The sequence below is a fragment of the Antechinus flavipes genome, chromosome 5 (assembly GCF_016432865.1).
Source record: "Antechinus flavipes isolate AdamAnt ecotype Samford, QLD, Australia chromosome 5, AdamAnt_v2, whole genome shotgun sequence".
Taxonomy (NCBI): Eukaryota; Metazoa; Chordata; class Mammalia; order Dasyuromorphia; family Dasyuridae; genus Antechinus; species Antechinus flavipes.
In genome coordinates, this window is record NC_067402.1 from 36,000,643 (window position 1) to 36,017,182 (window position 16,540).

The 16,540-nt window shown below is 35.5% G+C and overlaps 1 protein-coding gene across 2 annotated transcripts in view; it reads left to right on the forward strand.

Moving 5' to 3' along the window:
* The window catches only part of ANKRD28 (ankyrin repeat domain 28), a 165,703-nt gene that overhangs the window by 122,204 nt on the left and 26,959 nt on the right, over positions 1–16,540 (forward strand). For both annotated transcript variants that reach the window (XM_051963115.1, XM_051963114.1), the window contains exons 12-14: positions 1,618–1,681; positions 3,764–3,832; positions 6,780–6,920. In XM_051963115.1, coding sequence (XP_051819075.1) covers positions 1,618–1,681; positions 3,764–3,832; positions 6,780–6,920 — 274 coding nt within the window. The remainder of the gene's footprint in view (positions 1–1,617; positions 1,682–3,763; positions 3,833–6,779; positions 6,921–16,540) is intronic.

Genomic DNA, 16,540 nt, shown 5'->3' on the forward strand with positions numbered 1-16,540 from the left:
CTTGAGACATTAAGCAATTTGATATAGGTTATACATGATCAATCATACAAAACTTATTACTATATTAATCATATTGTGATAGAAGGCACAGACCCAAGGCAGGAAAAGCATGAAAAAATAATATGCTTTGATCTCCATTCATCAGTTCTTTTTCTGGGATAGCTAGCATTTTTCATCTTTTGGAATTGTCTTAGTTTACTGTGTTATTGAGTCATTCACAATTGATCATTGTGTAGTATTGCCGTTACTGTGTACAATGTTCTTCTGGTTCTGTTTTTTTCTAAAAGGAGTTTTACTCATCATTAGTGTAGGACAGCAGTGTTCCATCATAATCATATCCCACAGCTTGGTCAGCTGTACCTCAATCGTTGAAATTCCCATCAATTTCCTGCAACCACAAAAAGAGTTACTAAAAATATTTTTGTATATATAGGTCCTTTTTCCTTTTTTTGGCTTTCTGTGGGATACAGATCTTGTGCTGATATTGCTGGGTCAAAAGAGTATACATACTTTTATAGTCCTTTGGGTATAGATTCAAATTGCTCTCCAGAATAGTTGCATCAGTTCACAATTCCACTAACAGTGCACTGGTGTCCCGATTTTCCCACATCCTTCTACATTTATCACTTTACTTTTTTAAAAAATCATATTAGCTGCTCTGATAGGTAGGAAGTGGTCATTTGTATTTATCTAATCAATACCAATTTAGAGCACTTCTTCATATGACAAAAACTTATCGTTCATGTCCTTTGACCATTTTTCAATTGGGGAATGACTTGTATTCTTATAAATTTGAATTAATGTTCTATATATTTGAGAATTGAGACCTTTGTCGAAGATGAACATTGAACAACTCTATTTCACTAATTTCTGACAAAAACTTATTATTTCCTTCCATTATGAAAATTGACAACAAACAGTATTATGAAAAGGATCCCACCAGCTCCCCAGATTGCCAAAGTGTCTGTGATACAAAAAGGTCAAGAACTCATGTTCTATGTGATATGTCAGAATTCATCAAACAAAAGGATGTAGATAGAACAGAATCCCATTTTCAGAGGAGAGTTTACATTGTTAATTAGAACAAGAAATCAGAAGATATTCCCAAACTAGGTCAGCCAAAGAAACCTATATTTACCCTTAAAATAGTGTGATCTCTTGGAGTCAGGTAGGCATACTATAAAAGTTGTAGTCGAGAATGCTGATAAAATAGCCCTGAGAAAGCCTTTTAATATATTTTTTAAAAAATTAATGCACTAGATTAGGTATTGTTATTGATTAAATTCATTACTGTTTCCTACTAACAGTTACATAAAAGCTTGAATGTGAGTATTGTTTACTTTTGCATCTTCTTCCAATTAGTAACCAGAGGTAAAATAAAGCATTACCCAAAAAAAAATTTTTTTCTAGGACTTGTATGAAACCTCAAATAACAGTAATAAGTCATCATAAAATATAAAGTTCTTTCTAATTTGTACATCACCAAGAAGTATGTATCAAGAAGTATCAAGCTCTGTCATTATGCTATGCATGACACTTGCATGGGAATTTTCTAGATTATTTTAGCAGAACTTTGGTTTATGTTTTATTTCCCTAAATATTTAATTATTTCTTTAGGATTTGACATAGATACCCCAGATGATTTTGGCAGAACTTGTCTTCATGCTGCTGCAGCTGGAGGGTATGTTTCACAAATTTATATTTTTTTAAAAAATCAACTGGTCATAGCAGTTTTTTCTCCCATCACTTTTGGTAATTGTCAATAAACATGACATAGGAGCCAAGAAGATACTGGAATTGAATTAGAAAAAGAAAGTCAGGGGCAGCTAGTTGGTGTATGGATATAGCATCAGCTCTGAAGTCAGGAAGACCTGAGTTCAAATCTGGTCTCAGTCACTTAACACTTCTTAGCTGTATGACTGTGAGCAAGTCACTCAACCCCAATTGCCTCAGAAAAAAAAAAAAAAAGACAGTCAGTCAGCCAGGAAGAATGTGCTTAGGCATATTGATTCTGGTGCTATTCCGTTTTATTTTTTCGGGATGTCAGAGGATATTCAAACACAGAAAGGTTCAGTTATTAAGTCAGCATCCTGTATTCTGACAGCTATAGCAGAGTGGAAAGGAAAGAGTGCTAGATGAAGGGTCAAGAGGACATGAGTTTGAGAAAGAGAGAGAAGACAGTAATAAAGTCTGCCCAATTAAAATGAAGCCCATTTCTCAGTCTGAATGGACTGTTACATGTATTAATTCTGTTCCAGCAGAACAAGGTAACTTCCTCTTCTGATGATTGAAATCCTAGTTTCCCTAGGCTACACATCTGTATACATGTTATATAAATGCATAATTCATTCATAAATTCATATGTTGTAATCATTCCCTTTAAACTCAGAACTTATTCTCTCTCTCACTGATTTCACCCTTGCCACTTCCCAAACTGATGTCAAAAGTCTCCTTTACCAAATCGTATCTCCTCATTTTCCTGCTTCACTTAGAAGTTTCACTATTTCCCCCTACCACCATCACCATTCCTTTTTCCCTCTCTTCTCTTTGATAAGATATTATATTCCTCTAGTCAATCACTGAATTGTTCTAGTGGTTTCCTTCTTGATGTTTTTCCCTGTCTTTGCATCATTACTTTACCTGAAATATTATAGTACTTCCTAAGTAGTTGTATTTAAATTTTTTTCTTCTCCAGTCCATCCTCCATATAATGCAAACAGCTTATTATTCTCGAAGTCAGACTCTCACCAACTGCCATGATTATGTTGAATCCTGATTCTCTGGCAGGCTCAACATGCTTTGTCCTGCCATTTCTTCAGGCCTAAAACAGTACTTCTTAAAACTTGAAACTCTTTTTTTGCCTTAAGAAATTTTTACATGACCCCAGGTATATAAGTATATAAAATAAATATATAAATCAAACATTTCATGATAATAAATCATAATTTTATGACCACCTTTCTCCTCATATTCAATTATATGGTAATCCACAGTTATATGTATTCCTTCTGCTTGCAGTAGAGAAAATGTACTATTGCTATGATTCCAAGGCTGTTAGATAAGGAGGCTTAAAAGACAAGATCTATCAAATTATCTCAGTAATTTATGAGAAAATGGTTTTAAGGGGCAGCTAAGTGGCACAGTGGATAGAGTACCAGTTCTGAAGTCAGGAGGTGCTGAGTTAAAATCTGGCCTTAGACACTTAACATGATCTAGCTGTGTGACCCTGGGCAAGTCACCTAACTCCAATTGCCTCAGCCAAAAAAAAAAAAAAGGTAATTTTGCAAGAACCTTAATCCCAAACTCACATTTCATAATTTTTAATTGACATGAGTTATCAAAGCTCCTGACTAAAGGTGTATTTTAATACTCTAAAAGTCAATTCAAATTCTGCAGCTTCACTGTAATTTTTATGTTGTAAGGCATGTAGAGTAAGAGGAGAAAATATTTTGAAGTACAAGATATTTCAATTCTTTGTTATTACTGACTTATTCACCATAGCTCTAACATGTGACTTTAAAAGTTTAGATTGCACAAGTTTTATCTTTTAAGTTCCATTAACATGTTCCATTACTTGTAGTATAAAAGGTGCTCTTTTAAAACTTAACTTTTTTTTCTGCTATTAGTTAATAATGTTTCATGTTTATAAAGATCATTGTCATCTAATTAAATTCAGTTTGAAAAGTATTGATTTTTGTTGTTGAAAGAGGATTATCTTAAACTTTTATAAGACATTTAATTAAGCTTATTTTGCTATTACTAGGAATTTGGAGTGCCTAAATCTTCTACTTAACACTGGCTCAGACTTCAACAAAAAGGATAAATTTGGGAGGTAGGATGTAATATATTTTGTTCACTTTAATTTTGTGACTTCATTTGCTTTCCTTTTTATTTTATCCAAAAATGCTGTTCATGACTTTATGTGCCATAATATGGAAACCAGAAAAGACTGTCTCTAATGTTAATTAATGATTCTTCAGTGAGAAAGCAGTACTCAAGTAGGCAATATGTCAGTGACATTGAGGATTTTAATGCAAATTTAAAAGTTACATCCTAATCACTCACTCTCATGTGGCCAATTTAGTAAAACGCATGTTTAATAACACCAACTGGATCCAAGGCACACTGTATATTCAGAGACAAAAACAGAATAGTCCTTTCCCTTAAGGAAAGGACACTGCATTCTACTTTGGATCTAAAGCAAGGTGTTTAGAATAGGAGCTCTGAAAGCCAGAGGAGAAGGACCTCCTGTAGAATTAGTGCCTCACCTGAGCCCCAAAGCTGAGAGGCGAGAGCATCCCCAGCAGGACACACAGCCTATGTAAACAGTGTTGTCCAGAACGTAAATGGTATGTAGCTCATGTTTATAGCACAGCCCGGTGATAGAGCTTTTAAAATGTGCTAGAGCCAGATGATGTAGAGATTTTTAAATGTTCCTTTTATCTTAGAGGCAATGAATGATCATTTTGATAGCCATGTGGAAGAAGATTTTGGGAGAGACAAACAAAGTAAAGAGACTAGTTGGGATGCTGTTATTACAATAGTTTTGTCAGGAAGAGAATGAGGTCTTCATTAGGCAGGAGGCCAAGCACAGTGAATAGAGTGCCCTTAGTCAAGTCTGGAGTCAAGAAGATTCCTCTTCCTGTCTTCAAATCTGGTCCCTTCCTAGCTATGTGACCCTGGGCAAATCACTTAACCCTGTCTGTTTCATTTCCTCATCTATAAAGTGAGTTGAAGAAAAAAATAGCCAACCTTCCAGTATTCTGAACTCCTAACGTTCTGTCAGTCTACATAACCTTCCTTTAGGCTGCAGTTTAAATACCACCTTCTTCGTGAAGGCTACTTGATGACTTTCAACTGCTAAATATTAACTTTGTATTTAGTTACTTTGAATATTTTTGTGTCACATATAGTTACATATTTATCTACATATTTGTTGCATTCCCCATTTTTGTGTGAATTTCTTGTAAGCAGGAATTTTGGGTGGTTTATATTGGGACATATACCTTAATGTGATACCTTAATAAATATTTGATTGATTGAATGACTCCCAAGGGAATCTGAGTGACTTGAAAGCTGGAAATGCTCTCAACAGAAAGAATATTTGAAGGAACTTTTATGTTGGGGGGGAGGGGGAGGGAATATATTTAATTTCCTTGGACAGTTGATGTAGAAATACCTATTTGACAGCCATGTGTGAGGATGTCCATCTGACAACTGGAGATATAAAACTGGAGCTTAGGAACAGATAAGGACTGAAATTGTAAATGTTGAAAATCATCTGCTTTTTTAGTTAAAATTGTACTTTTGATGAGACCGTAAAGAAAGAAAATATACAGAATGTTGGAGAACCTAGGACATACTGCTTGGGGTGCCTTGAAAGAGGGGACTGAGAAGAACCAAAGGATGAGATATAAGTAGGAGAACCAGGAGGTAGAAAAAGCAAGGCTCAAGTGACTATCTAAAAGGAGGGCAAAGTCAGCAGGGTCCTCACTGTGAAAAGGCCACAGTGTTTAGCAATGATAAGGCAGGTTGCCTGGGGTTAAGAAGTGAGTAAGAGAAGTTGAGGGCACAGATTCTCCTTGGGCTTTTTCTGTAGCAAGGAAGCTGACAGATATTCCTTATTTTTGGAGGGGCCAGCACCAAGGGAAGGTATGTAAGAGAAATGGAAAGTGGCTTTTTTGTCAGCGTTGGGCAAAGAGCTGGTATGTGAGAAGACACTGAGAATAGGGCTGAGGAGGGTGCAAGAGAGCTGAGTTGGACTAAGAGAATGGTCACTTCATCAGAGTCCAGAGTGCTTTATTGCCATCTTATTATCCTCTTCCAAATCCCCTTTCACTCACCCCACCCTCACCTCCCCCCACCTCCCAAATACTGAGGTTTCCTCTTGTCATAACAAATGACAAGAGTTTCTTTAAAACTTAACAGTGGAGAAATCACTCAAAAACTTAATGTCCCTTATTTTTTGTTGATTAAGTGAAGAAGAAAGATCACAAACCAGCAGGGCATGTCACCCAGTGGTGACCAATGCTTATTCTATTTATGCATATGCTTTCTGTAGGGAGGGGGTATGGATATGTATAAAAACAATGCGTTTGGGATTCTATACTAAGGAAATAAATATAAAAGAGATTATTAGCTAATATGAGAGGAAAGGAGAAATTAAAAATCTATGACTTCATGATTATTTTGAAATGCAACATAAAGTGGTCTTTATTATGGGTGCTAATGGAAAATTTTAATTTTATAGATTCATGTGTAGTTATGTAATGCTTTTGTAGCAGATTTACCTTCTTAATTATCCCTTAATGTGACTGAAATTAAAATTAGTTTGTATTGCCTGAGCACACAGTTCCTGAAAGGTTATAGAGAGCAGATAAAGAGTATTCAAGGTGCTCAAGCCTGGAATTGCCTAGGTAATTAGAGTTGACTTAAAACTCTCTTTATAGTAAAGGGAAATGAAGCTTATTATCCTGACAAATAAACTTATATAGGTTTGAGAACAATCAATTCCACAAAAACTCTTTCTTATTGTATGTTACCTTTGTATTTCATTTCCTTCCAGTTTTATGTATTTAGAACAGGAATATCCATTTTCTCTCTTCCCTGCTCCCTGATTCTCTCCTACTGATCTTCTGATTAGACTGTGGTCAATCTTCTACATATGCTTCATAGAAGTTAATCTGTGTCTGCATACAGTCAGAACTTAATAAAATCTGCCTTTATTTCTGAAGTTGTTTACTGGTATCTGTGTCTCTTTTTTGAAATGGACATGGAAGAACGCCCCTCCACTATGCTGCAGCCAACTGTAATTACCAGTGCCTGTTTGCTCTTGTGGGGTCAGGAGCCAGTGTGAATGACCTGGATGAGAGAGGCTGTACCCCTCTGCACTATGCAGCCACCTCAGACACAGATGGCAAGTAAGTATGACTTTGATGATTCCTTCTGTACATCAAAAAAAGTTTTCTTTCTCTATTTCTCTTTTACACACAGGGTCACACAGCTAGAAATGTTATGTGTCTGAAGTCAGATTTTAACTCAGGTTCTCCTAACTCCCAAGACTGGTGCTCTCTCCACTGAGCCATCTAGCTGCCCCAAAAAACAAATTCCAGTGGTGCCAGGCTCTGTATCCCCAAGGCACTCTTTCAGTGCTTCAGAAATTCTTAACATACCAACCTTTATTTCTTTAAAGATGTAGCATCATTTATATTATGTACCTCTGTGTCCAAATAGGAAAAATTATTTATCTGGCAAATGTTTGTTCTTAAATCATGGTTTTTCCTGCCCATTCTATCTACTTGCCATCTATCAGCTCAAATTCCAACCCATGCCATCCTAGCTGCACACAACATTTCCTGTAGCCCAGCTGACCTATCTAGGAGTAATGATTGCTCATGATGAAATGAGAGGACCCTTGTTAGGGGATCTTCATTTTATTTTAGAATTCATTATAAAGAAGGAGAGAATAAATTCAGACATAGTCATACTTAAACCTAGATTTGGGGGAAAACAGCTATCTAAAGGCTCAGAGAGACAATGAGTAATCAACAAAAAGTACCAACCATTTATGTGCCAGAGCTGTTCTAAATAGTAGGAATACAAAAAAAAAAAAGGGCAATAGACAATCCCTGCTCTCAAAAAGATCACAGTCTAATGAGAAAGACAAAATGCAAACAATTATGTACAGATCAGCTATATACAAGATAAATTGGAGATTATCAGTAAAGGACAGCACTAGAATTCTGGGGGATCAGGAAAGGCTTCCTTTAAACAAGGCTAAGGACTTTTTTTTTTCTGCCAGTGGCCATTTGAATATTCATTTAAGTTTATCAACTTAAAAATTAGTCTGCTATATTTGGTCAAAATTTTAACTCATTTCTAAAATAATATCTAGAACTACAGTTGGCTAGTCAGGACCAGACAAAATCATTTCACAGACCTTATACAGCGACTGGCTGTTCCCATCCCTGTTGTGGAAGGTAAGAGTTTATCTAGGAGGTAACTAGGAGGGAGTGTTTCCTTTAAGGAACAGCAAAGAGATTGGTGTTACTAGCTCACAGAGAATGTCGGGGCTGGGGAAAGGTATAAGAAGATTGGAAAGTGATAGGTATGTGTTATGAATGCCAAACAGATGATTTTAAGTTGGATCCTAGAAAGAGATGATAGAGCCACTAGAATTTATTAAACCCAGGAGATGATATGGTCAGGTTTGCACTTGAGGCAAATTATTTTAACAGTTGATTGGAGTAAAGAGAGCTTCGAAGCAGGAAAGCCCACCAGAAGGCGATGGCAGTATTCTAGACATGAGCCAATGAACCAGCATCATAGTGGTGACAGTGTCAGAGAAAAGGTGTGTGTGTGTTGGGAAGGGGGAGGGGGATAAAAGGAGTTGTCTGTTTGAGAGATGTTGCCAGAATAAAAATGACAGGACATAACAACTGACTGAATCTGGGTGGGGAGAGAAAATAAGGAGTCTTACAAGGATGGTTGTGAGTTGTGATCCTATGTGATTAGGTAAGCCTCTCTTTGAGGTGTTCTGTATTAAATTCTTAAGTCTTTTCCTCTCTGAAATCTAAATAAGAAAAAGACATGTGTCTTTTTTGGATTTGGTTAATTTCTTTCACTGTAGGGTCAGTTAGGTGTGCAGTGGATAGAGTGCCAGCCCTGAAGTTAGGAAGACCTGAGTTCAAATCCAGCCTCAAGACACTTAACACTTCCTAGCTATATGACCCTGGGCAAGTCACTTAACCCCAATTTCCTTGGGGGGAGTAAGAGGGAAATTCTTTCACTATAATGAGGAGCATTTAGTAGCAAGCATAAAGAAAGGAGAATGGTTTGCCTTAAATTGTAAGAGGGAAGTTAGGAAGGGGATAGGATTTGGGGGGGAAATGAACATGTTGAATTTAAGGTGTCAATGGAATATTCAGTTCAAAATGTCCATGGGCATGTGAGAAGGAGAACAGATGAGGTGTTAGACTGAATAAGTAGGTTTGAGAGTCATTAGTCTAGGGTTGATCCTTGGGAGCTGATAAGATCACCACTTGCCCAGTATAAAATCATCTATGACATTAGGTATTGCTCTTGGTTGAAGATCCATTAACAAAAACTAAGGCATGTGATCAGATAGATTGGAGAACCAGGAGAGAAAAGACAGTATCAAGGGAGAAGAGCGTAGGATTCCAAAAAAATCTAAATTTCTATAGGTGAATTCAGCAGAGTTGCATTCAAAATTCATTCATTTATTTGTTTATGGCAAGGCAATTGGGGTTAAGTGACTTGCCCAGGGTCACACAGCTAGTGTTAAATGTCTGAAGCCAGGTTTGAACTCAGATCATTTTGAGTTCAGGACTGGTACTCTAACCATCATATCATTTAGCTCTGTAAAGGATTTTTTTTTTTTTAATCTTGATTTTTTGATAAGGAGTAAAGAGAGGAAATATCGAAATAGATAGGACTAAAGTTATACATAATTTTTAAGAGTTCTATTGATTGGGGAATGATTGAACAAATTGTATATTTTATGTTTAATGGCACATTATGGTACCATAAAAAGATGAACCTAAGGATTTCAGAGAAACATAAGAACACTTGTTTGAACTAGTTTCAAGAAGTAGAATCAAGAGAAAGATATAATAATGATTATCAATGAAAATCACAGTTCTGCGAGAACCAAAATAGCAGCCTATCTAGAAAATACAATGAGCTTCTTACTCCCCACTACCCCAATGTAAAAAAATATGGGGGGCAGAGGGGTGTTTCCTAAATAGATTGAGGAAAAAGTGCCAGAATGAATTATGAAAAAATGCCCACCTCACCAAAAAGAAAGAAAGAAAGAAACACAGTAAGTCATTTTTCTGGGCCAGACAGAGAGGTCCATACTAGTCAAGAATATTCTAGCACAGGGAGAGGCTATACACTTAAGGCAAGATAAGGTCCCAGATCCTCCATGGAGACTCATAATCTTGTATAGAGTATGAGAATATGTACCAGCTGGCTGCTGTATCTCTTACCATGCAATCTCAGGTACTAGAAGAGAATAGAGGAAAGGAACTTTGCCTAAATGGGGGTTAGCATTTTAGGGTTTAAGAAAAGGTTTAGGGCTGTGTACCTAATAACCTTGGGAGCTGAGTCATTTCTAGCAGAGGAACAAGCAGGATAGGCATCCCAGACCAAAGGGAAGGCTATCATTCTGTCACTCTAAACCAGTAGTGCTCCAGTTGCCTGTTGATGCTTGAGTATTGCAGAAGTGTCCTGGGACTTCACATGGGCAAGCTTATGGTGTATAACTCAGACCCAAATCCATGTCCAAGAAAATTCAAAGTTCACTTGAGAGGGACAGTAATTAGGCTTTGTCCTAGATCAAACCATTTTCCAAGTACCTAAAACTCTCAGATTCCCAACTTGAGTTCTCTCTGTATTCTAGAATATATTCATTATCCCAAGAAAGAAGCAGCACCACTAGTCTGGACATTCCTCTGGAAGTGCACAAAACCTGACTTTTAATATAAAGTCCAAAGGCTCAAACTAAACTGAAAGAAGTAGCAAATAAAAAAAAAATATCTCACCACAAAAAGCTATTGTAAAAAGTAAGGATGTTCAAAAGGCACATCTAAAAGAGATAAACTTTAAAATATTTACAAGAGAAAAAAAGGCTCAATAAAAACACAATTAAGGCATAAATTCAACTAGACTTCTTAGGAACTTCTTTTTTTCATTGAAACAAAAAACCTGAATGGAAACTGGAAAAGAAACTAGAAAACTATGGAGAAGAAAGAAAGATTTGGAAAGGGAATTATTTCTTGGCCAAGGAGGTATAAAACTATCAGCAATAGTTTCTCCAAAAATTAGATTCCATAAAATAGAAGTCAGTGACTTAATGAAACAACAAGAAATGTTAAGCAAAGTTAGAAGAATGAAAAAATATAAGAAACAAATGTAAGCTATCCCATTGTAAAACCCAAGTGATCTGGAGAACAGATCAAGAAAAAATTTGCATAGCATCAAACTGCCATGACTATAAAAAGAACCGAAACAGAAAACTGTCCAGATGTTTTAGATCCACAAATTTTTTAGAACTGTACAGAATACAAATATCCAGAAATAATGTACCAAGGAACCATGATCAAGATCATGGATGATATAGCAGCCACCAATGTAAACGAGCAAAGAACTTGGAATACAATATTCAGGACAGCAAAGTAATATGTGCTTACAGCCAAGATAACTCACCCAGCAAAACTGTGTGTGATCATACAGAGGGAAAACGGACTTTCTGATGAAAAGACCAAAACTAAAACTTTGAAGTTCAAACGTAGGAGTCAACATGAAAAGGTAAAAGTGAACACTCATAAGGGATTAAGAATAAACTGCTTGCATTCTAATATTTGAGAAATGATACCTGTCCCTCTGAGTTTCAGTATAAGAGGTGAGAGAGTAGCTGAAACTTGGAACCTTATTCCCTTTTGAACTGGTCAAAGGAGAGAATATTACATACATGATTGGATTCAAAAATACATTTCACTTTGTAATAAAATACAAAGAGAAAAAAGAAACAGGGAAAATAAAAGGAAGGTAGATTAAGGGAGGAATTAGTCCTAAGCAGAACACTATATGGGTCTTACAAAAATATATATAGTGGTTCTTTTTGCTCGGATTAAGAGTTGAAAACTAGAGGGGGGGGGGGGGAGTGGTCCATTAATCGGGGAATGGCTAAACAAGTTATGGTATATAAAAGTAATAAGTAATAGAATACTATAAGAAAAGATAAAGGAGTTTATTTCAGAGGTAACTGGAGAGACTTGTATAAACTGATATAGGGTGAAATGAATAGGACAAAGAAAATTTATACAATGCCGACAACAGCTTTAAGAGATCTAAGAATTCTGATTACAATAATAACCAATCGTAATTCCAGAGTACATGTGATGAAAGAAATTTGCTTATCCATTTTCTGATAAGTGAGTATTTTACATACAGAAATGTGTTTTGCTGTACTATATTTGTTAAAGGAGTTTTGTTTTTCTTTATAAAGAAAACAATATCAATCTTAAAATAGATGGCAAAACTAGACGAAAACCATAAATAAAATCAAATTGTTTTAAGGGACAAATAGTGAAACTCACTTTCTCCCTTTTAAAATGAAAACAACCAGAGGTATGGAAGGTTGCCTAATGGTTGCTATTGATGGATTTTGCTTAAAAATCTGAAATTGCCTTTAAAAATACAGAATATTTATCTGCATGAGGGCAGATAACAGATGTATTACAAACCTGTGGTTTCAGGAGTACTCCATCTCAGGATTAGTTTGGACCATCAAAGAAAGGTAATTAAAGCAATAATGGTTTCTTTTAGGAAAAAGAGGAAAATCAAAAACGGACCAAGATGAATGGGATGATGACACCTGGCAATGGAAAAGGCAGGGCTGCTCACTTTTTTTGTTGTTGTTTTTAACTTTTGACTGGTGAGAATAGACAACCTAGCCAAAAAGAGAAAGACAATGGGAACATGAGCTAAAGTGAAAGGCTATGTGAGTGGAGAGGTACAGTCACTTGTGAGAGATGTTGAGAAGGTAGAAACAGGGAGATATGGCAGCTGATTAACAGTGTAGAGTAGGGAAAGTGAGGATGCTGATATTATGGAAGGACCAGAAAGATGGTCAGAAAAATTACCCATACATATATTTTGTATAAAATAAAAAAGTTGTATTATATATAACTGGGGGAAAATAAAATATTAAATAGTCATTTATAAAAGGAAAACTTTCCTAAAGTCAGAAAGAACAGAATTATAATATATCTTCCAAGACTTATTGATAGTATGGCTACAGGTAAGTATGTCAAAGATCTGACAGAAATAAAGTTTGAAAGAATGGTGGGTTTGGTGAGAAGGAAAAATGAGTTTCATTTTAGACACACTGAGTTTGAGGCATGTTGGGGGATATGTCTAATAAGCCATTGTTGATATAATACTAGAGACTTAAGTGCCCAGGGAAGGCCTTGCTCTTAGGAGGTAGGAGCTTCACAAAGTCATTTAAGGCAATGAGAAGGGCCAGATTGCTATCAGAAGAACCAGGAGAAAATAAAGTGTTATAGCTCCTATCTCACAAGGTTAAAAAAGATAAAGATCATCAAATTTGACAGTTTAACTTGGCCTATTTTAAGAGAGCATTTTCAGTTGAGTAAATTCAGAGGCCAGATGGAAAGGAAAGACCATGGAAGGGAGACGTATAGACTTTTTCTAGAAGTCAGGCTGAAAAAGGAGAGAGGGAGAGAAAGAGGGAGGGTGGAATAGGAAGAAGAGAGAGGGAACTTAACAGCACAGTTCACTGGCTAGCAGATTTTAATGAAGGGTTTATAAAGATAGAGAAATTGGCTCAGCAATATATGAAAAAGAATTGATGACTAAAGAATAGAAGAAAGAGGTTGCACTCTGCAAGGATCAAAGGCATGTGCAAAGAGGAGCTGACATTAGCAAGGAGATAAGTGCGGAGTATGTGAGGAAGAATTGGGAATGATGGCAAGGATTCTTGTGCCTTTGGAAGAATAGCATCTCATACTCAACAGGTTGTTTTCACAGAAAAGTAGTATCTGGAACCTGGGATGTCAAACGGAGGAATAAGAGAACTTGCCAATTGAGGTTAAATGACATAAATTTTTCATGGACCTAATTAAATGAATTGCATGAATTCTTCCAGCTCCTTCATGCAGCTGGTATGAGTAATCCAGGATTGAGATATGACAAGGTATGAGTAATAGGACAAGAAAGCAAGTGGTTTGAGAGTAGAGAACGCTTCCAAAAGGAAGAAATTTTGCATTTATTTAACATGTTTTTCCACTTTTACACTGTATGCTTCTAAAGTGCATAACTTATATTTCATTGACATTGTGCATTTTGGGGTTTTTCCCCTTCAATTGCTCACTAAGCAAGTTTTATAGAAACAAAGTTTCTTTAAAACAGCCTTCAATGTTGTTTAAGTTTCTCATTAAATTTTATTCATATCTTTCTCATGAAGTTGATACTTGAAAGGGCAAGAGACCAGTGAAAGTGTGCTTATTCAGTAACTCCCCTATAAGCTAATTTTATCCCTGTTTTGAGGGTGAATCAGAAGAGATAGTTGTAGGTATTTCCTTCTTTTTCTAGGGACCAGCGCGAATTCAGAGCTTCTGAAGGTTAAGACTTTTTTGAATGAGATTGCTTGCTTATATGTACATTTTCACTATATATAAAGCATTTTCACTGAAACGCTTTTTGCTATATTAAAAAATCCCTCTTCACAAAGGTGTTTATTTTCCAAAAATAACTTTGTTTCAGCACTTAATGGAGCATTAAGTCATTATCTTGAAGTAATATTCTGCTTACAAGATAATTTTGTTCTCTATATAGAATTATTTCTGTTTTATTGTTGTATATGACTAATAAACTTGATCAGATTTAAATGATTCCCATGGGTAAAATATTTGTTTAATATATTTCATATTTGACATAACAATGAATTTATAGCATGATTATAATAAAGTAATAGAACTTAAGCATATGTAGACATACTCAAATATCCCTTCAATATTTTTAAAGACCCTATGATTTCATCATCGTACTCCTTTGATATACTGTAATCCCTTCCCTTCATCTGATATTTCTAGAATCTCTTTTTTAAAAATCAACTTCTTGATGACCAACTGAGTCTTCCCAAATTTCTCTAAATTCTTTGTATTTGTCATTTAACACTGTAAGATAATTTTCCATTCGTTATTTTGAATGTCATATTGCTTTAAAAACCATTCTCTGATGGACCTTTTTGTTTCCGTTTTTTTGCTATAAGTCTGTCCTCCTTAACCAATAGTCTTCCTATCCCTATTGTATTCCTTTTCATTTTGAAGGAAGCTTAATTTTTATTCCCAGCACTTAGCGCAGTACTTGCTTAAGTAAGTGCTTAATAAATGTTAGTTGACCGGCTGACAATAGAAGAAAATGATTGAGACTCAGAAGGCTTAGGTTTTGGTCCAAGATCATAAATTTTTAAAGTATGTCACCAATGTAAAGTGACATTGAATATCATATATAGTGAAATAGACAAGAATCTACTTTAGTTCTTCTAATAGCATCACCTCTAGTTTTGGACAGAGATTCCACATTTACCAGTGAATTTACTTAGAAAGATGGACATTTCTTCTAATCATGTAAATTGTGTCCTATCCTGAGGAGCCTTCCTCTACATTATTGAGATTGTCTGGATACTTAGGAAGTTCATCATGCTACATGATTGGTCCACCTTTTTAAATCTATCTTTTATGTCTCCTGAATAGATACAATATTACAAAAGAAGAACTGCCATTAGAAAGGTCTATCAAAAGATTTGTAATATTTTATCAAAAGGTAGACCTTTCTAATGGCAGTTCTTTTGTAATGTTTTGTAGCCTTAAATTAGTGTACATTTAGCAGGCAAGCCTTCTCCAAATGAATGTTTGTGTTAAATTGGTACCTGTGTTATGAAGAGAAAACCCAGTATATAAGCCTTGCAAGTTAAAAATGGGATTTGTTAAAAAGCCCTACAATGAAATCACCCCAAATCTTGGGAATCCTAGACAAGAGAGAAATACTGCAATTCTCCTCTGTCATTAATTTCTGATTTAATTCTCACCTCCCTCGAACCAGCTAGTCACTCAGGACTTTGTGTTCAGTATTTAATACTTAACGATCCTTTCAATTGTTTGTAGTCCCCCAAAACTAAAATACAAAAATTACTTTGTTTACTTGGTGCATAATTGGTCTTCATTTACCTTTGTATGTGTTTTTCTGACCAAAGCAATGGAAACTCCTTGAGAACAGAGATGACTTCCATTTTTATCTTTTGTGTTCCTAGCAACAAGCACAGTGTTGGCCCATAGTATATATTAAAAATGATTAGTGAATTGAGTTCTGTTTCTTGGTTGCCATATCAGCTCCCATGAATGCTATTCATCTATTCACCTATTCAACTATTATCTCTAATATTACTATCCCAATATACACATCACACAATTATTCCTCTATTTCTCTTTACACCCCATCTCTTGCTAAATGATTTCCAATCTTGGTTTTTGGTTTATTGTTGTTAATGTTTTTTACAATCATTACTGTTTCTAGTCATCACACAGTAGTGTTTGGGAATCATGAAATTCTCAAGAGTGTTGTATTTTTCAATGTGTTTATAGCTCTTTTGGTTATAAAAGAAATAGTGAAAAGATAATAATACATTTGACATTCTATGTTATGATGGAAAGATGAGATTTTTAAATTGGAAGCATTTCATTAATATCTTGTCTCTGTTTACTACCTCTGTAACCTTGGGTGGGTGTGAGCCTTAATAAGAAGGTGGTTGGAATATCTGAAATTTCTTATAATTCTAGATTCATAATCTTCTGAACCATGTTATCTCATTTGTTGCTTGCTTTTGGGGAAGTGGGTGAGACAAGGGCTTGTAAATATTATTAGAGCTTTAACTAGGAATAACTTTTATCTAGAGTATAACAGTAGTGCAGAGGTAAAACAGTATCATCAGGAG